The 24945-nt window shown below is 38.4% G+C and overlaps 1 protein-coding gene across 1 annotated transcript in view; it reads right to left on the bottom strand.

Moving 5' to 3' along the window:
- The window catches only part of LOC128361769 (inactive N-acetylated-alpha-linked acidic dipeptidase-like protein 2), a 323766-nt gene that overhangs the window by 106603 nt on the left and 192218 nt on the right, over nucleotides 1-24945 (bottom strand). Inside the window, exons 12-13 of the mRNA XM_053322323.1 lie at nucleotides 21742-21888; nucleotides 1884-1889 (exon numbers count right to left, since the gene is read on the bottom strand). Coding sequence (XP_053178298.1) covers nucleotides 1884-1889; nucleotides 21742-21888 — 153 coding nt within the window. The remainder of the gene's footprint in view (nucleotides 1-1883; nucleotides 1890-21741; nucleotides 21889-24945) is intronic.

Here is a 24945-nt window from a genome sequence, read left to right as displayed (position 1 = left end):
CATGTTGGCCTGTCAGTTTGTGTTTGGGGTGCATGACGAGACAACACACACAGACAGCCCCGCAGTGGCACCGGGGCATTTTGCATGCATTCAATCATGTATGATCCTATTGTGCTCTCTTTGAAGGAGGTGGGACGCAGAGCAGCTGAAGGACACTCAGTGAAACCTACTATTGCATCTTGTACACAACTACACAGCAACAAAACACACATAAACTAAAAAAACACACACTGACAAGCATGCAAACAAACAGTTAACACAGACTTGTTGTGAAATACAAACAGATTCAAGACACACTTATATAAAGACATTTGCTGACCCTGAGATATGTATTCTGACATATTTGGAGACTTGTAATTGCCTATGTGCATACAGACACATGCGCACACACACACACACACACACACACACACACACACACACACACACACACACACACACACACACACACACACACACACACACACACACACACACACACTCAGTCACAGAAAGCTAGCTGACCCATAGAGAAGGGTCTGCAGAGATCCATGCTATAGCTGCCAGCATCACTCCAAGTCAGGAATTAGCCACAGGGCTCTGAGTTTGAACTTCAAATGGCCTCATAGCCTCCGTCTCTCCCATTTACAGACATTTGACATGGGGATATTGTTATGTAATTTCAAATGGAACATATACATAAAATAAAAAAATAGTAGTAGAGCTAGCTATATCTACAGAGACAAGAGGCTGTAAATTAGTTTTCTCTCCAGTCATGTTTATTTGAGCTGTGAGAGAATGCACCTCAAGTAAACAAGCTGAAGACTGATTAGTCCATTTGGTGCCAACATTAAAAATGATGAATGCTCCTCCCCTGACCAAAGCTATACTAAAGTCAGTAAAACCTGTCATAAAATAGTATTCCTATGCACATTTATTCATTTAATTGTTAATTCAATTCTTTGTTTAATGGCCTAATGTATCTCAGAGTTTCTCCTTCACACTGATATAACAAACTGTCAACCGCTTAAACAGGTTTTCATTAGTGTGTGTTTCACTGGAGAGTTGCATAGTTGGATGAATGGACAGTGCAACGGTCTAAATGTTCTTTTAGAGGCCTTTTCATTCCGACAAGAGTACAACTCTGCACAAATCAATATATAACTATCTTTCTGCATCAAATGAAAGATATTGAATAGTGGCAAAAAATGATCAGCTACTGGCAGAGAAAATAAAGATACTGATGCCAGATTGTGCGGCACCTCTGCCAGTTGCCAGTCATTAACACAGCAAAAGAAACATATCTTTTCTACAAGAAAAGGCCAGTTCTGCAATAAAAGAAAAATAACTCAAATAAATGCAATACACAGCAAAACTGAGATGAATGCACCTGTTCTTATGATGGTCTTTAGTTAAAATCACAGGAACAATGGAGGATAGCCAAGCTACAGCAAGTGCTAGTATGCTTTTAAACTGAGTATGAGTAATTATAGCCCAACTATCAAGGCTATAGAAGAAGCCTATAGATGCCCCTTCAAGTGTCATGTGACCCACGCCTTACACACAGTCAAGCTATCTCATTCCTTCCCTGAAACACACCTGTCACATGTTTAGCTCCACCTGCCTAATTTAAATGTTAAGAACTCATCACACACATACATGCAGAATCCATACAATGCCAATGCTCATTGCTACAAAGTGTAAATGCAAAGGTGCATAATCAATTGTCATTATCCAGCTAATGTGTCCAGACACAGGTCACATGTTAATACCAGGTGGAAATGAGGTTCAACTGTAACAAACAGATCAAGCCAGGAAGACAGTTCTCTGTCACCACCTTTCATTGACACATTTACATAGAACACATTGAACTATAAATAAAGACAGAAGGATTTTGTTTGTACTTCAGTCTTGAGAAAGAAAGAAATCCACTGTTTGTGCTCAGCATCAGCAATGTATTGATCATACTATCGTTTAAGTCCCTCTGGGCCTCCGTCAAGGCTATTTTAAACACATCTACAACGATGATCTTAATGAGTTCATGCTCCGCCCATTCTGTGCTCAAAAGTGGGAGACAATTATTCCCCCGTGGGATTGTCTCTCAGTAATTGGCATTGACGTGTGTACAATCTGTCACATTATAGTCCACACATAAGGAAAAAAATAAATAAATAAAAAGCAGTGAGAGAGAAGTTGTGTAACTAATGAGTGAAAACATCAGCTTTGAAGCTTTTAGAAGTCATTCAAAGTTGTGCAATCAAATCAAATGCATATCTTAAGTTCACCATAAATAGATTCTTTGATCCCAAAGCTCCTTAGAGCATGACATGCCATGAAATCTCATCATTCAGTCCTTTGGGGGATAAAGTTAGCAAATTAAATATCCAGTAGTACATACACAGTTTGACCCATGCCAGTTTATCAGTCTTAAAGGGATATCACAGGCCTATTTTGAGGTCATATAGTATAATGTGATTTATTTATTTTTTATTAGTAGTATTGTTTTCATTAACTGTCATCTATATAATTATCAGTTTTATTCACCACCATTTGGCATCATTTGGGGATTCTCAAAAGGACCACCATAGCTCAATGCTTCCTGATTATGAAATAACAAAGAGACCTAAAGCATTTCAAGTGTCTGATTACATTAGATTAGATACTGGGGCATCAAGCAGTAAGTCAATCAATACTAAAAGCTAATGGAAAAGTCACATGTACAGAATATTCAATCATTTAACTGTTTGAACCTCAGGACACAATGCAGCGCTTTATACTAGAAAAAAAAGAGTGTGACAGCAGTAGTGTCAGCCAGAAATAAAGGTCAACACATGATTTGTACTTGATGGAAAAAGATGGCTTCACTACTGACTGTAACCTTGGAGTTATAAGGTTCTACCTGAGGGAAGTACAATTTCCAACACTGAGATGTGACTCTAAAAGAACAGAATGATTGAGATTCAAACATGACATGAGGAATGTCTTTAAAAAGGGCACACAAATAAACACACGTCTTCCATTCCCATCCTCTCCTCCACACATTCCGGAAGGGGCTGAGAGTTTGGCTTGGGACTAATTTTGGCGCCGTTTTGATCCTGAGGAGGTAATTGATACTGATACTAAACCCTCTAATCCAGTTGATTGGACTGAACATCTGTTGAGGGTGTGTTTGCATGTATATGTGTATGTGTATGTTTGTGTTTGAAAAAGACAAGCTGTGCTGAGAGAGAGAGAGAGAGAGAGAGAGAGAGCGAGAGAGAGAGAGAGAGAGAGAGAGAGAGATGGCGAGATCCTTTCATTTCCCATTAAAGTGGTGTGGCTGATGCACAAAGAGAGGAAGAAAAAGAGGAGGACAACAGTCTGAGAGGACAGGAGGAGTGATGAAGATTAATAACTAAGGGATGCAGTGGAGGATAAACACTTAAATCAGTTTACCTTGTTTTTTTTATTTGCAGAATAGGATTTACTTGCCTTATTGGGCTGACATTAATCTTTATTATATGGAATTCATAAAATGTATCATCGCATTGAAAGTTACAGGAGGATACTGCATTTTTAGGGGGAAAATAAAGGGATGTTCTTCTTGGCTTTTGTTGTGTGTGGTTGTGTCAGCTTAAGGTCATAGTTTAGCAGAATGTTTAATCTCCTGGTTAAGAGAGAATAAATGCAGTGCACTGGAGATGAAGAGGGAATAGGAGTGAGAACGAGACACAGAGGATTAACAGAAAGAGGACTGGACTGGATGCCAGAGGAAAGGACAAAAGAACGAAAAAAAGAGAGAAAAGAATATGGATTGTGAAAGAAGAGAGAATGAGATATAAAAAGAGAAAGGGAATACTGGGAAAACCTAAATCATGCATTCTTTTCATGGCGTTTGGATTAGACAGATTTTCAAAAAATCTAATTATATAAATCCGGCAGTGGGAACCGATTTACACCAGATATTAACATGCAATCTGTATTTGGATATATTAACTGGATAATGACATCTTATCATGGGACTTTGCATTCACACCTGCACAATCGGGGTTCTTGCTATATGGCTTCCGTTATGATCTCAATATTCAACAAATGCTGCATTGCATATGTTAGGAAACAATGCACGAGATTTTTTAGAGACCACTATGACATGCAAGGTGAGAGTCACGTTTGACGGACGGACAAAGCTGAAGGCATCTGTGAATGCCATTCAGGCTGGATTCAGGGAGATTTTACCATTATCTGTCCTGGTCAGTGATTTTAATCCAGACCCAGGGTTGTATTATTTTTCACTCCCACACCAGTAATAATTACAGCTGTAATTACCTTCTTTTTTTCAGGTCACTCACTGGTGTTCCTGTAATTGAATTGCCCTCCTTGTGTAACTCTGCTTCTGAGTGTTTATAACAGTAGGAGCTGCTTTTTCTTCTAATGCATTGTATAACCTCAGCGGGAAGTTTGACTGAATATGAAGGAAGTCAGAGATTATTTTAAAAAAACACAAAAAAACAAAGCCATCACCAATATGTAGCTCTACTTAAGAACCACTACAACTATGAAAAAACACTAAATATCAGTCTTCAATATCAAAGTTTGTTCTCCTGTTCAGTTATTCCTCCATGTTTGGGGTTAGGCAGTAGTTTAGGTATAGCAAAGATGGCTGGTTAGGTTTGGTTTAAGAGCAGGGTCAGGTTAAGCATCTCAGAACATGATTGAACAAAACAAAGAACAGAACAGAACAACACACACAAATTAAGTATGCAATGTCAAGTCTGTAAGAAAATGAGAACTCCTCTTTTTGGTCCTGGTTAAGGTAATGCACAATGCTATAAGGAAAAAATGGTAATCTCTTTGGATTGGCTGAATGTCCACTGTAAAATTAATCCAAATGGGGCAATAGACTACTTTTCAGTAGCTTTACCAAGTATGCTAATATTACTCGTGATGGCAGAAGGCATCAGTACAGTTATGAAAAAGTACTTTTGTCTTATATGTAGTCCCTTGAGAGACTCCCAAAGCAATACTGCCACTGACAGCTAACAGCAAGAAGTAGAGGTAGGTAACCCACAAATTGTTGGCTTAAGAATGTAGCACAATTGCCATTATATCTGGATGAGAGCAGATCCAGATGTGTTGTGGCTGATGTGATCACATTACGGGTGCAGGTGAACTGAGGTAGTGTCCAATATCAGCTACACATGACATGGTCACTCTGATGCATTCACAAATGATTGATACATTATCAGATTGATCTAAACAATAGTCATGGCTGTGCAGGTTGTTATAGGATGATATATACAAATGCAGTCTTGATTCATGTCATGCAATCATGTCATTGATTGTTAAACACAAATGTGCTGTCAACTGCACCAACTACGCACACCATCAGAATTTATTTATTGTGTGGCTATGGGTTGCTTTTATCATTATTTGTGAATGGTTGGCCCAGCTTGGAGGTCACATGGGAGCTTTTGCATGACAATTATTGTTTATTTTACTTTTGGCTCTTTTCCCTACAGTAGTTTTGGTACCAGAAATAACCAAAATCAGTCTGATGAGGAAGGAAACATGAGCAGTCCATAGTCAGACAGGTGAAACTTGTTGAATATGAATTGTAATGACCAAAACTGTCCACTGTAAACATCCATGGCAGTTCACAGAGCATATCCCTGCTTCAACTTTGACCTACCATACTCACTTTACTTGTGCGCACCCAGTTGTCCTGTCCAATGAGCAATTATACTGACATTTCAGGTGCACTTACTTGATAAAATTAAACTTAATATAATAAAGTGGATTTAATAATCTGGCTAAACTGCTGGCTTGTTTACAGCTGGTCTAATTGTCTGACTGTTCATTTCATGCTCTGTTGGAATTTGTTGAAGTGATGTTCCAGACCACATCAATTACTTTGGTGAATTCATTACCACTACTAACAGAAAGGATGGGCACAGCTGTGAAAATTAGAGCCAAGGTTTAATAAACATGAAAGAAGTATTAAAGGGAGCCCTAAGATGATTGCACTGTTCTGTATAGTTGGGAAAGCACAACAGCTAAGGCATCATAGAAAGGGGAATAGTGGAATTAAATACCCAGGGTCCCAACACTGGAACGGCCCAACATTTGCTTTTCCTCCTGCATTTTTAAAATATGCACACTAACGTTATTCATAAACTATTGCTCATAAATAACATGGTGCACAAGGTGTACTTCACTTTTGCAGTAGTGTGGATATAAATTGTTTGGCATCTTTCAATATCCATGAGATCTGAAGCAATCATGTAATATAGAAAGTAAAATCAGGATATCAAGAGAGAAAAGAAAGACAGGACCAAGAAACAAAAAACATTTGGAGGGAAAGCAGATGTTGAGCTAAATTTGTTACAGAATGGTTTGATGTTGGTATATAATGCTGGTTAGATAATATTACAATAGTTATCTTGCTGTGAAGGCAGCATTTTTCTAAGTCTAGTTTTGACATGTCTCCTCAAGTTTTTGCTATTTTTAAGATGATAATAAGCCAATTTTGTTATGTAATGGTGATTTTTTTAATCCCAGACCTTGAGAAAGCACACATATCATGCTAGTTCGCTCAGACAAGTAGTTACCAATAGAAACAAAATAGTGCCTGTCTTCCAGATATGACCTAAGCCAATATGAGACTGTGCTGGAGAGTCTGTCATTTCTAGTCTGTCTGGTAGTACTGAATGGTGGACAATGTCAACACTGAGATCCATTAACAGTAGTAGAGCCCCAACCAATACCGGATATGAGACAACATATACCAATATATCTGTGACAAGCCATTATCAGCCAATACAATTGGCCAACTGCAATATTAGTTAGGATGTAAACACAAGGATTTACATTTTGTCAGAATCAGTGTTTCGTTACTGTGACAGAGTTGAAACCCTGATAGGAATTCATCAGAGATACTATTTAAGATTAAACTTTTTTGATTATTTTCTAGTGAAGGATAGATTTGTTATGGGTCTACAGTTGCTAATTACAGAAGTCTCCAGGCTACTCTTAGGTTTAATAACAGTTTTCAAGGCGTTGGGAAATATGCCTGATATGAGGGAGCTATTAACTATTTGCAGTAAGTCAGTCAACAAGCTGCTTACACATGTTGAAGGAAGCTTGTTGGCAAGATGTCATGGCAGCATGCTGAAGGCTTAAGATGTTGTATAGTTTCCTCAAGAGTTTTGTAGTCAAAGGCACTAAACTGGTTTATGCTTATCAAGTAACTTTTATGTGGATGTAATGGTGACACAGTGTTGTTTGATGTGAAGCTATTGATAGTTTGTCTAATGTTTTGAACTTTATCCCTAAAGGAGGCAAACTCATTGCATTTATCTGCAGATAGGAGTTCAAGAGCTATTTTTGCAGGGAGGTTGGTCAGCCTATCAGCAGTGGCAAATAGAGTGCTTGCATTATTAATGTTTTTGTTGATGATATCAGAGAAGAATGATTGTCTAGCACTTTTCAATTCTAGATTGTAGGAATGAAGTCTCTCTTTATAGATGTCATAGTAAATGTGGAGCTTGGTTGTTACGCCCAGCCAGCACTCTTTTTTTCTAGATATTAACAGTTGCAGCAGTTATCTATGCTGCTTACCAGAACTTGATTTTGCCTTTATAGGAGGAACAACATTGATAATGTTAACAATTTTAGAATTGAACATATCTAAGACATCACTGACAGACAATGAGGCAAAGGCTCTGAACAATTATAGAGCAATTTTCTATCTTCCTTTTATGTCAAAATGACTTGAGGGAGCAGTAGCTCATCAACTAACTGCCTACTTATCCAATAACATTTTTGAAAAATTTAAATTTGTCTTTCTGTCTCGTCATTCTACTGAGACTGCCTTGACCAGATTAGTCAATCTGCTAATTACTGTTGATTCTGACTTAACATCATTGTTGCTGCTTTTGACACCATGGACCACAGCATACTTCTAGGCTGCTTGGAGAAGCATATTGGTATGCAGAAGACTTTCAACTTCCATGGTTTCATTCATATTTATCAGAGGACTCAACGTGTAGGTACAGTAACAATACCATCAATGAAGTTACTAAAGTATATTTTGATGGACCCCAGGTATCTGTCCTTGGCCCATCTACACGCAACCCAAATTACCCTTTCTCACTCCTAAATTTAGAGGCATGTCTATCAGAAATATAAAAATTATGTTTGGGTATGAACTTTGCTGATAAAACCGAGCTACTGTATAAATTGTTGGACCAGCCAAACATAGGCCTTTGTATGAGAATTAGACATTGATGGCCATATTATTACTGAAAATTCAAACATCAAAACACCTTGACATGACTTTTGATGCTCTTATATCAAGGCTATTACCAAGACATCATTTTTTCATAGAATACTGCCAAAATCCAACTTGTTCTACCATTGTGTGATGCTCAAACTTTAATCCATGCATTTGTATCTTCCAGACTTGATTAGTGTAATGTCCTTTTCTTTGGTCTTTCTAGTTGAGCTATTAGATGTCTTCATCTTGTTCAGAGCACTGCAGCTAGAATCTTAACAAAAATTAGAAAATGTGACCATATAACACTCATTCAGCCTCTCTTAACTGGTTACCAGTGCAAACTAGAGTTGATTTGAAGGTTCTTCTTTTAACTTATGCATGCATGGAATTGCACCACCTTACCTATCTAAGCTAATTATACCACATAAACCGTCATGCCCTGTTCACTCTTTCAATGGTGGGCTCCTATTCATTTCTTCAGTCAACGTCATCCAGTTCAGGATCAGTTGGCTTCAGAGCATTCGCCTACCATTCCCCTTATCTCTGGAATGGCCATGCATTATATGTTCACATTCAGTTGAAATATTTAAATCAAGACTGAAAACCTACCTTTATTCATTTCATTACAGCCTACCCTAGAACTCGTGTTGGGTCCATCACCTTTTAACTTCCCTCTGTTTTATTTTAATTTAATTGCTTGCTGTATGTTTTGTCCCATGTTTGATTTAAAGTCTATTGGGACCATGTGGCCTTGTGATTCAGCACTTAAAATATGATTGATTGATTGACTGATTTGTGCAGGCATGAATATGAATGTACTAGCAAACGAGGGGCACACTCAGGCTGCCAAGTTTTGTGCTACGTCACTGCATATAAGTAGATCAGATAGGAAAACTTGGTAGGAGAAAAGATTCACCTTGTCTTCAGCTTTTTCCAGCTTTCTACTTATCACTTTTTATAATAAGCATTTTGTAAATCAAAGCTATCAAGGATTTTAGATAAACAAATCCAGCTGTCAGATGAGCTGATAAGCAACTGCACATTGTGAACTTAAGCTTACAGGCTCTTGTAAAGGTGTAGTAGGAATGATGAAACATCTGGAAACTGCTTTTTTTAAAATCCAAAGTCAGTCACATGCTCAAAGTTGAGGCTGATTGAGTGTAAAACTTTGTTCAGCAGGGTTTTGATGCACATCAAGCTGGCAGGAGGAAGAAGTGACAGATACATCTCTCACATTTATGTTCCAAGGAGGAATACTCTGACACGTGTGTGTGTGTGTGTGTGTGTGTGTGTGTGTGTGTGTGTGTGTGTAAACTCAAACCATCAAACAAACTGCCCCATCTCAACATCTTAGAAAAAGGTTTGATAACTGTTGGTATTTTGGGGGTAATTTCAGTGCAGTTGACAGTATAACATTATTTACAGTAGATATTTTTCTGAATGTTAGTTGTAATGTTTCCATCTAATGTCAAGCAAAGTTTAAGCAAACTTTTGGAGGAAAAAAAAAGTAGTGAATTAGGCATGTTTCTATCAACATGGTTTTAGCTGAGAGAAATTAGGGTATGCACAGCATGGTTTCATTGATGGTACAGGCTGCGTTATGTATGGCTGTAATGAGCAAAAGACGATAAATTCGACAGGTATGATGCAAGTCTGTGGTCCATTTGATGTTGTAAATATAGTCAAACGCTTATTTAATCAAGAGAAACCAGACTGTCCACCATTTGTAAATTACAAGACTACTGTGCTGCCTCTACCAAAATCCGCCAAAAGGTAAAATTAAAGTTTGTCTGCAATTATAGTTGTATACCTTACAGAGCCGGTTCAGACCTCCATGGGGCCCTAGGCAAAATTCTTACACATATCGCACTAGTGTTGCCACCTGTCTAATTCAAATCAGACCAAATCAAATCAAACTAAATGTGTAACAAATTACTCAGCATTAAAAGTGTCCCTTTCTGCACTTTCTGGATGGCTGTACTGGACCTGTGCTGCTGCTTGTACTTGCTGAGGCGGTTGCATATGATTGCTCTGTGCTGGTTGAAGGTGGCTCATCTGTGCCTGTCTTATCTGGTTCTGTCCCTCCACTGGCTGACTGACTGGACTCTGTGCTGCTTGTTAGGAACTTAAGCATAGCACCTGTAAAATATAGATCAGGTTACTATTAATTCAGTTCCATCAAATTGACTGCACTTGTTTTACCTTCATACACTTACATTTAGATTATTATTTAGCCTTTTTAGCACCATTGTCATAATATTTCACAAGTTTTATTTATTCACTAATATATCTGCATCTATATGTGCATGTGGGCTCTCCAAGCAAACAAAATTCAATCTGAGTAAATATTTATCCATTACTTTCCATTTTGTATAAGTGCAGTTGTAACTACACTCAGAGCGATTGATATAACACATTACAGAAGCTAGCAAAGACGCACACGGAGACCGTCCGCTGTTCACCCAGGGCTCACCGCCCTGTTATGTAGGTCAAACACGGACTAGCCCCGTCCCTCCCACTCTCTCATCCGGAGAGGAGAGTTACCTGACTGCTGTTCCCGCTGTTCATTTTCATGCACTTTCTTTTTTCTCTTTTCACTCCCCGAGGGATAACTCCGATTCATCTTGCCGTTGATGTGAATCACATGCATGCACTGGCAATCTGACGTGCGCGAGCAGCGCGACGGACGGTTACGTCGTCAGGTTTTTGTTTTTGTTTTTGTTGTTTCCCACGGGGCCTCTATGAGTTTGCGGGGCCCTACGCAACGTGCGTAGTGTGCGTATTGGGTGAACCGGTACTGATACCTTACAATACAATTAGTGGTTTGCGTGTTTAGAGTTGTGCCCTTCTTTGGGTTTGTTACAATATATAGGTTTACTATTTTACCTGAATTACCCTAACCCTGTTTCAGATTGGAGGGGCTCTGTGACCCAGATAACAACATAAACCTTTTTTTTCTAATTCAGAATAGTACAACCTTTCCTCAACAAGAAATGCTAAGACAGCTCCTCCACTACCTGCTGCTGTTTAATTATGATCTGACTCAACATCAAACCTCCTACCTCGTTTGTTGCCTGCACTGTATTTAAGTGGGCTGTCTTGGGGCACACCCATACAGACAAATGTGGCACAACCACTGCTAACTTACATATAATGAAGTCCTCGTGCATTTATAGCAACACATAATCAAGTCATGAAGATGAATGTTAAGCAGATCTACAGTATCAGACAAATTGCATGTATGAACTATATGTACCTGTCTATTTCTCTAATGACGACACACTGTTGATACAATAACAATAGCTATTTAAAGATCTTCACTTTCAATTGGCTGTCTTAACCCATCAACAATGTGATATAAATTCAGTTTGTTGTGGTAATGAAGAGAAAAACCACTTCTCTGAAACTCAATCTTCATGAATACATAAATCAATCGATTTAGGAATATGGCACAGTTGTGGAGAGATTTTCTGTGGAAAGTGGAATTCAGAGACACCACAACAATGAGTACTTATCAACAAAGATGGAGAGAAAATGAAAAAAAAGAGAGATTATGTCTGTACTACTGAAAAAATATGTGTCATTCCATGTTCAGATCTTCAATTTGAAGTGGGGACTAAGAGGCCGTTAAAGGGACTTAATGATAAATCATCTCTTTTATAAACAAACTGCTGTTTCATGAAAAAATTAGTAGCAGAGCAGTTTTATGGGCAAGTATTTGGAGAGCTAAATAAAACAGTGGATACACAGAAAGTGCTGATGATTTTCTTCCCCAATAATGTTAACTGGACTAAACAGCACATCCTCTAATAAATCACTTCTGCTGAGCTCAGCTTTATCATCTGTTTACATGGAAATGAGTTGACCACCCAGATAGTGAAAGCAGACAGGGAGATAAAAATACTGAAACTGTAAATAAATACATATTCCTGTGGGAACAGACTCGGAGAGCTGATACCTACTCTGAAGCTGCACAATCCTAAATACTAAAACATTTGAGATGCACCTCAAGATGGTCCTGACTCCTGACTCCATCCTCCACACTGTCACCACATTTTGGCAGATGTCTTTACAGAGATCTGTGAGTGAAAACTATCCTATCACAGATTTGTATACACACTCCTGAGTATGGAGACGTCTTTGAAAACAGTATGAATGGATTTTTTTGAGCAGTTGTGGGCAGTGGAAACACGCAGGGAACACAACATTGACATATTGTTACATGTATTTGCATCTTGAGTCTTGCAACTAAAGCACTTTGGTAAAGGTTAGTGGAGGATTGTGGTTTAAGTTAAATGTCAATAAAAACATATTTTATGCTTCAAGTCACTGCAGACATTTTCAGTCTGTCCTTACCCTCAACCACATGCTGCCAATGCTTAAACATTATCATTAACAAATATTGTACAGCAAGATCAGATATTTTGCTTTTACAAGAAACTTTTTTCTCATACATTCAGTATCAACATGCTGGATACATTATTTAACATTTCCTTATCAGGAAATGTAATTTTCATACATTTCAACATAACACAAGATACATATATGCAGTCACATAAGTAGTAATGTTAGTGCTGAAATATGGGAGCAAACTTTTAAAGAAGTGGTTAGTGCTATCACCATCCAGTACATTCCCACTGTCGCCTCACATTGAGAAAAGTCCTGGCATGTCAAGCTTCAAACAGTTCTAAACTTGACATGGAATTTTAAAGATGTGAATTTATCAGGCAAGGAAGATAACATAATATTCTATCATGGCAGTGTAGAATTCATATTTTTAAAAGAAAGCTAAAACTGTATCTCTTCAGTTTAACATGGACTTCCCTACTTTTAAATGCATTTTAATTAGTTTTATACATTCTATTAATTATATGTTTTAGCTGATTTCTTTTTTTTTCTTTAATTTTTACACTATTTTACTAGTATTACTATTTTATTTTCTATCTTACATTAAATTAATTGAGTTTTGATATTTTTTTGAACATGTGAAGCGCTGCATTTCCTGTATGACAGGTGCTATACAGATAAAGTTATTACTTGTAAGTGTTCTGGGGGCTTTACCTATTAAACTTAAGGTCAGGATGTCACATTAACTTGCTTCACCAATTTTGACCAATACTTTATAAATCTGTATCTTGCAAATCCTTCCATTTTATTGAGATGAAGGACTAAATTATGCTTATAAGCCTGACATTGTCCTTAAACAACAATTGCCACAAACTCTGAATGCTATATTTGTGCCATTCAGTAATCCAGCTGAGCTTTTGCTAAATCTAAAAAAAAAAAAGTCATGTGGAGGACTTTGGAGACTGAGAGTCACCTTGGCAGAGGTGTACTGTAATTTTGCTAATGTCGCAAACTGAATACGGTAATGATTTATTGATATTAACAACCTATCATCAAACTCTTACTTTACCATCTTCTTCTCTCTTCTCTCAGATCCTCTATCCTCCATCTACTCCACAGACTTTATTCACATACCTCTCTCACCCTCAATCATTCCAATCTTCAAAATTGTAATTACCTCAAGTAAGATGTGTCAGAAGGAGATGTGCGTATGAGTGAGTGTGTGTGTGTGTGTGTGTGTGTGTGTGTGTGTATGTGTCAGTGTGGTTTAGCTTGCGTGACTGCTCGCTGGGATCATAACCATTTTAAAGCACCAAAGGGGTTTTTGGCCTGACAGCTGTGCAGGGGAGAGCGGTATGCAGATGTAATATCCTTCTATCATTCCTCATCAGCTTCAGAGTTCCAGGAGGCACAGAAAGGTATCTACTTCCACTTAACAAGACTCCATTTACTGTGTTTTACAGCCCAGACATGCAGGCTGAAGAGGACTATTTGAAATGGACAGAATGTCACTGGAAATTGGTGTAATAAAATGGTATTTCTGCTGCGGACCCAATAATAAATGAAGACCTCATGTGCTCCTGGAGTACTGGTGTGATGGAATTGCTGCCAAGTTCAAAGCACCCTGTCAAATATGCGTTAAATGACATGTTTACAGATGTATGTGTAATATGTATCTTACTTTCCACTCCACTTGCTCTGCAGAAAACTGGGCTAATCAAACTGAAGGCTGGAAAACATCTCTGCAAGTAGTAGTAGTAGTAGTATGAAGTAGTAGTGACACATGAATCAGACACAGTGGAGCCGTTAAACAATTAAATTAACATTAAAATGTATTCATTAGACCATCAAATATATTCATTTTAAATCTGTTGTGAAAGCTCTCAAGCTATTTAGCCTGGTCTCTAATGTGATGCTACATTCTCAGTAGTATTAGTAGTAATGTGTTACATGTGGGATATCAGTAATATTAATACATTTACTTTGACAAGTAACCTGCATTTATTTATTTATCTTTATTTATCTATTCATCCACACTACAAGCCATTCCACCAATAGTAAAACAAATCCCCTATTACTAATTTCCTGTTGCTGAAATTCAATGGCTGAGATGCCTGCAGAGTCACCCATAGTCTAGACCAAGTACCTCTACCTCCTTTGTGCATGTCAAAGACTTTAGTAATGGCCATCAATAATATAATGTATCATATCATTTCATTATAAACTTCATTTATATTTAGTAGAGACAGAATAAGGTTAGGCAGCGTGTGGTTAGTTGTGGAAGAAGAAACAATATATGAGATGAAAGCAGCTTTCTTTCTGATGAACATGTGTCTAGTTGGGGCTACTTCTATGTCAGACACAAACTCTCTTCACAGTGGGCAGATTTATATATTGATTATATCTGCCAGGTAAACCCTGCTGTCACTGCTCTTAACTAAAAGAAAATCCCTCCAGACGAAACCAAGTTCCTCAATCACACAATAAACCTCCAAACTAACTTTCAGGAGGGAAACTGACAGCAAATCAGGAAAATAATAAGAGCACATATCTGTCAGGAGGCAGCTAAAACAACAGGCAGGAGTCCTGGTTTGAGCTTGTATCACACAAAGTGAGTAGGAGTTGAAGAGAGAAGCTCTGTGTGTCACCTCATGTCTGAAATACAGACATTGAAACTATACTGGATGGTATAATATTGCAGGTGTTTTGTCAATATGACTATCAACATATCATTTTCACTGTCTATTTTTGCTGAGACATGCATGAAAAAAAAGGCGAGACCCTGACTCTCTAGGTGTCTAGTCGTACATCTGCAGTTATTTTGATGAAAGTAATGTGAAGGTAGTGCAATTAGTAACATAATGTACTCTACAGAGAAAGTAATATTGTAAAGTAAAAAATAATATATTGCACTTTGAAAGTAACGTGCCCAACACTGTTGAAGACGTATTTGACTGTTGTCTCATAACTGCGACGTTATTCTGCAAACCACGCCTCTTTTATGGATCATTTTATACTCCACCAGAGGAGGTTAAGTCAAACGTAACGTAACTAATAAGCTAGCAGCGTCTATATTTTAGGAGTCAGTGATTCTGTGTGCACAACACTGTCCAGACGGTTTGCTATTGGTCAACTAGAGGTGTCATGATTTTGATTTGAAATGGAAAGAGTCTGACTTTGACTGTGGAACTCAAAAGAAGGATTATTGAATCTCCCTGTATTTTTTTCCTTCTCCACTCCAACCCTCGTTTTCAAAACCCTGCTTGACTTGAGTTGGAATGGGTTCAAATGACTGAGTTGGGTATAGTCATGTTGTACTGCCATAGGTCAAAGGTTTAGGTGTCCAACCTTTTGACATTTTGTCAATTGACACTGTAGGGTGCAAAACCCAGGCTCACGTTCAATAATAGTGTTCTTGAGGTAGCTGTTATGAATGTGTCTGTTCAGGTCAAAAACATTATGGATCATGTCCTCTGGTATATTTGGGTTTTCTCTGATTGTCCATTCTCATCAAGGATTCATTTATGGACATCTGGTTTGAGTAGATTTTTCAGGGCTTCATTTTGTTCATTTGGCAGTTCAAACCTCAGTGAAGTGTCAAGGCATCTCAGGGCAACAGTCAAATTAAACACTGCAAGGCTGACCTAACAGAAGGAAAACGGAAATGCACAATAAGACAACGAGACAAAACAAGGATATCCTGAAGAAGCTAATTAACGGTGTTGCCTTTTTGCCAAAGAGAGCTCAATTTAGAGACCTCAACTAAGTGAAGGAGTCAAACAATGGAGGCAATTATTTTGAGCTTCTTTCCTTTTTGTCTGAACACAACAAAGATTTGTATTACAGCCTGTCAAACAACAAAGTGTTTACTGGCACATGGGTTAAAAATCTACGGTGAGATACTCACAGCTATTGCTCGTGTAGTGGGAAAGGAAATGAAAGACTTTTGGAGGATTACAATTATCTGAAGAAAGACAAAGATCCTTCAGGCTCTATTAATCTAACGCTCTATCCACCTAAACCTGCATGTGTTCCTATACCATGGAGCGGCAAAGATGGATGGCTGTCAAATATTCGTTCCACTCCTCGCTTGCCTGTTGAGTTCTACTTCAAGACATACAGTATATCAGAGATGGCTCCCACATGTAGCACCAGCTGGGTGTCATTTTACTCCCTGATATATGTGCACAGCTCATTTGGCAGACACTTTTACCCAAAGCGACTTACAAGCAAGACAAGACAATCAAGCGTTAGAGGACAGTGACTCAGAAAGAGCCGCGGTACAAAAGCTCAAGTAGCTGATCAGCAACAACAAACACGTGCAACAATCAACAAAGCACTAAAAATGTGAAAGGGCTCAAGTGTTGAGCTGAGGTTTAGATGTTTCTTGATATAATGAGGTTCTCTTATTGGAGTCAGAAAACATTAGTTCTGCTCATGTTGAGAATATGTACTTTTTGTACAGTTTGGACTTTGCAGATCATCCTCAGCTCAAACTTTAAACTGCTTCCAACATCCACAACAAAGTAGCATCTTGAAGCTGCCTCAGCCATCATTAAACTACTTTGCAAACTTTGTGAAACAAACTGTCAAATTATGGCAGGGCGTGAGTAGTCACAGGACAGTGTGGGGAGCGTGTTGACTGCATATAAGAGGAAACTTTCACAAAGTGAGAGAAAAACAGATGCTAAATGAGAAAACAAATGTTCAACGAACCACAAGCCTGTCACGATCACAGTGGCACTGCTACACAACATCTGGTGGTTTCTCAACATATTACCATCAGCACGACTCAGTTTACTGGGCGTATGAGGATGAATGAATACAATTACATACACAATAGATCACATATAGTGGTCTGTTTGGAATATTGAACAGTCCTGGAACACAAAAGGCAGAAGTGGCTCCAAAAGGTGCTCTTGTGGTTGGGACCATGAGCACCTGCTTAAAAAAAACACCAAATACCATAAAGAATTCATGACACTCCCCTGTGTCTTTAGTGTTTGCCTCTCAGCTTTCTGTGTTATCAATACATATCTTTCTCTAGCTCTAAATATTGGAAAACTAATCATTATTCTATAATATGTAATGCAAAAAGTTTAAGTTCTGCTTGACATCCAGAATAGTACAAATAAAGAGAAATGACTAAACAAGTACAAAACAACAACATGCAGAATAAATGGCAATAAAAAGAATACAGAAAGTGAGCAGAGAGCCATATTAAAACTATTCTTGTTATCCTTCATCTGACACTCAGATGGAGGCATCACTGCTTCCCTGGCAGACCTCGCAGAGCGGATGTCAAGGCAGCACATAGAGCTCACTGTGGATAAGAATGAGCTTGTGTTCCTTCAGGGGATAGGATGGTGCCTGCTGAGATCAGCCCATCAACATTTATAAAACTGAAGGGATGTCAGCTCGGGCAGCAAGGAATTTGGATTTGACAACAAAGTGTGGTTCTCAGCAAACAGTGTAGCAGTCGTCTATATCTGTATATTCTTCCTGTGCAACATCAGGAGGATAGAACTTTTTTTGTTGAAGAAGGCAGCCCAGGTGTTCACACTGTCATCTCCCACCTGGACGACTGAAACCTCCTCCTCCCTGGAGCACCTGCATCTATGCCACCAGACCCTCTGCAATACGTCCAACATGCTGCTGTCCGTCTGGTGTTCAACTGCAGCAAGTCACATCCGGCTCAAAACTCTGATATTAGCCTGAATAGTAGGGGAGCAAACTATTCCTACCTTCCACCAGGCCATGAACTAACCATCCACTGCAGTGTGACCACCACGCTACTTAGCCCCTGGATATTTGGCTATAAGGTCACTTAGAGGACACAGTCGTCATTCATCTCAGTCAAGGCTCTGTTTTACCCAACAGTGGTGGAATGACCTGCCTGTTGAAGTCAGGTCAGTAGAGTTACTGTACATTTTTAGTCACAAGTTAAAAAATTCATCTTTTCTACACTGCAACCCTTATTCCAAAGAGACAGGCAAACAAACAAAAAGAACCCTCAATCCATGTATCATAGCACCGACCAAAGAAAACTAACAAAAAAGAAAATGAATAGAAGAACTAAAAACTTAAACAATAATGCAAGATACATTTCAAAAGTAATACTAAGATGATTGGTCCTGTCTGAACACCGCAGGTCACCCCTGCCCTCAAAACAATGCTCATATAAGCTACACAAGTTTAGCAGTGCTATGTGACAAGCCTGCAACTGAAACATGGCCTTTTAATGATCTCATTTCAAAAATATTGTATGTCTGTGGTTGAGCTACCCCATATACTCATTAAGCGCACAAAGTTTCATGCCTTATATGCACTTAAAACATGATTTCCCTAAAATTACAAATCTGTGTTATGCTGTATGCCATTTTGTGTTGCTATATTCTCTTATGGTCTTAGATTCTGTACTGTTGTATGTTGTCAGGTTGTCTGTCTGTTTGCACTCATAAAAACTAAACAAGAAAAGAAAAGAACCTGTCCTTGGCTGTGCAAGGCACATAAAGAAAATCATTAAAAATTCATTAAATTGACTAAGGTTTAAATGAAATGCATGCCACTGCTTATTAGGTTGTGTAGCCCATCTTCATTTTCTCACACTGAGCTCTCTGTACACCTGATCTAGAAAATGCAAGCAGTGTGCACATTCTGACCACACGTTCCTCTTCTATTAAATACAGTTATTAGTCCATTGGAAGAATAACAAGCATGCTTTTGTGTGTTTTTCTGTGCGTAGGCATTGTTTTTCACATCGGGTGCCAGAAGGTATTTTGTGAACTGTTTTTTTCTTTTTGAACATATCCAAACTGTTCAAGTCACAGTCAGAAATAAGAAATAAATATCTAGCGTACATATTTTTCCTCATGCAGTCACCGAGCCATCCTTCACATCATGGTATATTGTATAGGAGTATCACTTTATTATTTCTCCTCCTTAACATCAAGGACACTCATCATGACAGCACTGATAATGTGTCATGGTGGAAAAACCAAAGAACGGGCCATTATGTGTTCAGTGAGTGGGAGAGAAACATGAGAGAGATGACTAATACACTACATGAGTGTTAGGAATATGACAGATGAGTGTTAAAAATAAGTGAGGCCAATTCAAGCTAAAACATTTGACAAAGTGACAGCGTTGTTGGCATTTGGAGCTCTATTTGTGGCATTGGTTTTGACTGGATCTGTCAAAGTTAACGCAATATCACTGTGTTAATGCAAATTCATCTTAACAGTACTCATTATTTTTGATGGCATTAATGCAGGTTCTGTTATGGAGATTTACATTGTAAGACTTTGGTCTGATCCATGCTCTGGAGCAGAAGGTGGCAGGAATGCACCAATAAGCCAGATGCCAACCATCAGGAAACCAGAATAAGATCTGTTGTCATAACCCATTGCCTCCCTTGCAGTTAAGTCAGATGGCAACTAGCAAGGAAAATGGATGAAGAAAAGATCATTTGAAAGGCAAGTTGAGCTTCAAAGCTGTCAGATGGGTGTGTCCACAAGACGAAAGTTATCTCATCCTTATGGTCAACGTGAACTGGGTTGCCACTGGACTATATCTACCACATAACTAATGCTAATGTACACAGTCTTGTTGGGCCCGAACCACGCTGCCTGCAGCAAACCACGCTTATCAGTGTGCGAGGGAAGCCAATGGACAAATCTACAGGCTGCAAGCTTTGTGGAGGCGGTGAAATAATTTGATCCCATTCAACAAATACACTTACATTTCTATTGAGAGCTATCACTGTACCGAAGACCACAGAGTGACATCATTTTCTTTCTCATCCTACCTGAGCAGAATGGGCTCATCAGGACGACCTCAGAGAGACAGAAGCTAAAACTGCCTGTTAGAGACAGAGGCTGAACAGACAGGCTGCGTAAAGGGGCAGTTTAATATGAAAAGGGAATTTTTTCGAACTGTGAATCATGCAAAGCTCGTCTAGTCGAGTCCCAGAATAAATACACAGAGCTGGAAATAATAACATAATAGGTCCCTTTTAATCAGTTCTGAAGTAATGAAACATTTAGCTGGGCAATGTTCCCATCTGTTGCCTGTTGAGATTGAGATTAAGCACAAATTATGATGAGAGCATATTTTTAAAAAGCTAAATGTTGTTTGTTTTTTGTTGTTAATTGATTTCCAACAATAAAAACAAACTTGGTTAAAGCAGGGATATCAATGTTGATAAAAGTATTAAATCAATAAGACTACACACATGACCTGCTGATTTTTAACACTGTGATTCTGAATGCCATGAAGTGAATGCTAAGTTATGCATCCTGGACTTTGCTCCAACAGAGTTAAGAATATTTATTTATCTTCAATTCAATTCAGCTTTTGTCTCCCTGCTTAAATAAAGCCAGTTCTGTGGATTTCATCCTTCGCTACCTATTATTTTCAGGTTGTGAAGATACCTCGAGGGCGGATAAACATCATGAAGATCTCTCGCGCTAATTAAGCTTGCCGTCCAAGTCAGGAGTTCTAAAATGTGAGTGGGCTGATTTAGCTTGGGCTAAATCTCTCTGTTTCCACCCCAAGGCAGTACAACAAACATCAATACTGCATTTTTAATGGAAGTAAATGGGGGCATGCATAATTTGTACACTGTGGTATGCATCTGTTGAATGTGCAGAGATGGAATCCATATTGCAAGTGTCAAACTGGGCTGGTAAATGATTTTTGAAATATTTGATTCTACTTTAATGACTCTATTAGTTGTACAGGCAGCAGATGGTTATTATCACATTCAGTCACCAGTGTGTCAGAAGTGGACCGATTACTGCAATATTCTCATCATTCCTTTGATAAAACTTTCAAGATGCCACTGTTAATTAACAATTTGATACACACAAACCACTGACAGGTGTGTGTTCTGTCACAGAGAAAAGTTTTACTTCCAATTAAGAGCTAAAGATAAATAAGTGGTACCCTATGGCAAACTTGGTAGTTCATCCAAATACATGTTCACAGCCTTCTGTTAGAAACTGAGAAACAACGGTGCGACTGTGACATTAGGATTACTTCTCTGCTTTTTTTTTAGCATAAAACAGAATTCGGGCAATTAGAGAATAACCAGAAGGGTCATCAGTAGGCAAAATGCTAGCAGTGAAAGTGTGAATTCTGGTGTTTGGATGTTAACGTACTTCTTCTGCTCTGGTCTGCTCAAAGGCAAACTCCAAGGTGGGCACAGCCAGCTGGTTGGCAAAGAAACTCACATCTCCAGGTAACTGGAGAGAACTGACGTTGGGTCCAGGGCAGTTACCACCACGGATGCAGCTCAGCAACTGTCTCTAACAGAGAGGAGAACAGAAAAACACAGTGGGATGATAAACATACATAGTGGCAAGACAAGGAGTAATGGGGCTTTTGTGGAATTAAAAGGTACAAAGGTTAGTAAGTTGCTGTCTTGTCCATTAATACTGTTTTTCATGTTTGTTAACACTTTGCCTGAAAACGTGGTGCAATTGTTTCTGTCTGTTGCCTTTTACAAACCACTGTTATAACAGCAATGCAGGTCTCATAATTAGACCAAATCAGAGTGCAGTTCAAGAGGTAGAACATCGAGTGCAGAGCAGATAGACACATTTCCTTTCCTGCCCCAAAATGACGTAATAACCTTTGGTCAGTTCTATAAAGATATTACATACTCTACCATTTAACAAACATAGCAGAACAGCTCAGTTTATGTTGAATGTTTATGTTGTGCATTAAAAGATTCTGTTTTTATTCTTCCACTTTAAACATTAGAATACTCTTACAAAGAATTGTTGTCCTTCTAAAACAATTACCAAATCATGTAGAAATCAAACTTAATGGATGGTGGAAAATCCAGTTTCTCTGAAATAATCATATATTTCAAGGAAATTTAAAATCACAGGCAAACCTTTAACCCTGGTTTCAACTTAAAACATTATGTGTGTGTTTGTCTGTCTCTTAAGAGGTAAGCCTTTTAGAGAGACGAGGACAAAACAGAAAGCTTTACATGTTTGCCTGATAAACAACTTTTAATATGTGACTACGCTGAGAAACTAGTTTGAAGGTAGTCTGTATGAATGTGGAAGTTAGTCTTAAAACATGAGACTAAAATTGGTTATAACAGGAGTTGGAAAAAACACACAACATGAACGCAGCTTCTGTCTAACCTCTACAGTCTGGATGTGAAAGTGCCGTGTGGAATCACTCATCAAACCCAGCAGGAAGTACTTACTACCTTATGATTGAAATCATCAGACCCTGTGATTTATTGCATTGTAATCAGAAGACATTCACCATTTATTAAAAAATCAGAAACACTCATGACAGAGTATAATTCCCACTTCATGGAGAAGAGGCTTGTGGATTTTACTTCCGGAGCAGTTGTATTGGTAGAAGAACTCTACAATGAGATTGACATGCATTAGTTTTATATGTAGGTTTAAAAGTGAGATGTCAAAGCAGTGATGGCGACTCCTCATCTTCCGCCTACAACCTATATTCCTCTATTTCCACACAAAGCTCATTTACTGGGGGGGGGGGGGGGGGGACTTTGACATGGCACTGCATGTGTTCCCGCTGAAAGCTTTTACAATTACAGAGCGTTCTAATAATTATATTTGCGAGGAACATATGGGACTTAATCACTTGTTTGTCGCTTTAGGCACCTGTCATCTACTGTAGTTAACCCAAAAATGTAACATACATATTAACTAGGGGTCTTTAACTAATGACTCACTTACAGCATCCCCTAAGTATGCCAATTAAGCGTCAGGTGACTCACAAAAAGCACATTTCATGCATCTATTTTATATGTTTATATTTGTGCCTATAAGGAGAAAGGACTGGTGAAAAGCACAAGCCGAAACTGAGCTAAATCCAGTATGGTGGCAAGAGACGAAGTGGGATGGGTGAGGGTTTTAGTAACATTTGGCACAGGGCTAATTACTAAATTTAAGCCTTTGTTACGGTCTTCCACCAGCAGACTGTAGCTTGGCGCCCGGGTTGACTGCTTTTTGGTGTGGTGTCTAATTGAAAGTGTGCCATATGGAAACTGTTGGGACCAGAGCAGGAGGAAGCGGAAAACAATCATCAGTCAATTGGAGGCTTATCTCAATTGTCCACATCCGCTGAGCCCGCCTGATGTCAACCATGTTCCTCTGTCACATTGCATTTAATTAGAGTTCCCTTTTTATCAAGGTCTGTCAAGGGGAGAGAACTCTGGTGTCCAATCATCCCCCCCTGCTGTCACTGACACACTGTTGTCAACCTTTTTCTATTTGATTTTTTTCTAAAGGCTCATGCCCTCCAAACATTAACTGCTGCTGCGACACGTCTCCACTCTAACAGAATGAAGGCCAGTAAATAATACCTTTAACCTTGCCTCAATCTGCCAGCATGTACTACAGTGTCACAATCACATTTCTTTTTTCTCTTTCTCTTTTTGGTCAGACTTTTCCATTTACTCCCGCAAAGCGCCTGGAAGGACACAAAAACATTCAAATGCATATCAATATTCATGAAGGGCATTTCACTACCCACTTATGGCTAATTGTGGGAGTTAACAAGGTGGGAATAAATGCTTGTTCATGTGTGCACTATTTAAAAGTTGATTGGGACTCATAATGGGGAACCTGCACACAGATTATATTTTTGGAGGTATTCAGCCATCACAGTTTCTTTTTATTGAAGTAGTGTATTAGCGCTGGATTAATGCAAAGATCCATATGTTTAAGATGCTTAGTGTTTAAATCCATGTGCCATGAGATCACGCCTTTTACATTTCTGTACTGTTAAATTGGTTACCCGATTGCATCTAAGAGGTCTTATCATATCTCCACTTCATAACTCCAAGTTTATCCTCACTGCACTGGTTGTCCATTACTTTGAAAATACATAACATTTAAATTATGTAAATTACATTTTATTATTTACCAATAAAGCCATCCATGGTCTCACACATCATATTTAACCCTTACATATTGTTCAGAGTCAAATTTGACCCATTTTAACATTTGAGAGCTATAAAACACTCTTTGCACATACCCATTTCTTTTAGGAGGACTTCTAATGTGAACCCAAATATTCAAAAATGTAAATGCAGTTTTTTTCTCAAATTCTTGTGCTGCTGACACACATTTTTATATATGCAAATGTCCAAGTTTGACCTGCATTAATATAGAAAAAAAATCACCATTCTTCATATTCTATAAGTGTTCTCCTGGACCATGTACAGTGATTGTGAATGTCTTTTTTCCATAGATAAATGGAACACACTTTATTTTCTCTATGGCAGCTTCATTAAGGATTAATCAAACATGTATTAATGACTAATGGAGAATGTATGAATGTAAATTGGTGTAGAGACTAATTAT

The sequence above is a fragment of the Scomber japonicus genome, chromosome 7 (assembly GCF_027409825.1).
Source record: "Scomber japonicus isolate fScoJap1 chromosome 7, fScoJap1.pri, whole genome shotgun sequence".
NCBI classification, from domain to species: Eukaryota; Metazoa; Chordata; class Actinopteri; order Scombriformes; family Scombridae; genus Scomber; species Scomber japonicus.
Note: the sequence above shows the minus strand (reverse complement) of the source record. Positions and strands in the feature narration are given on the sequence as shown.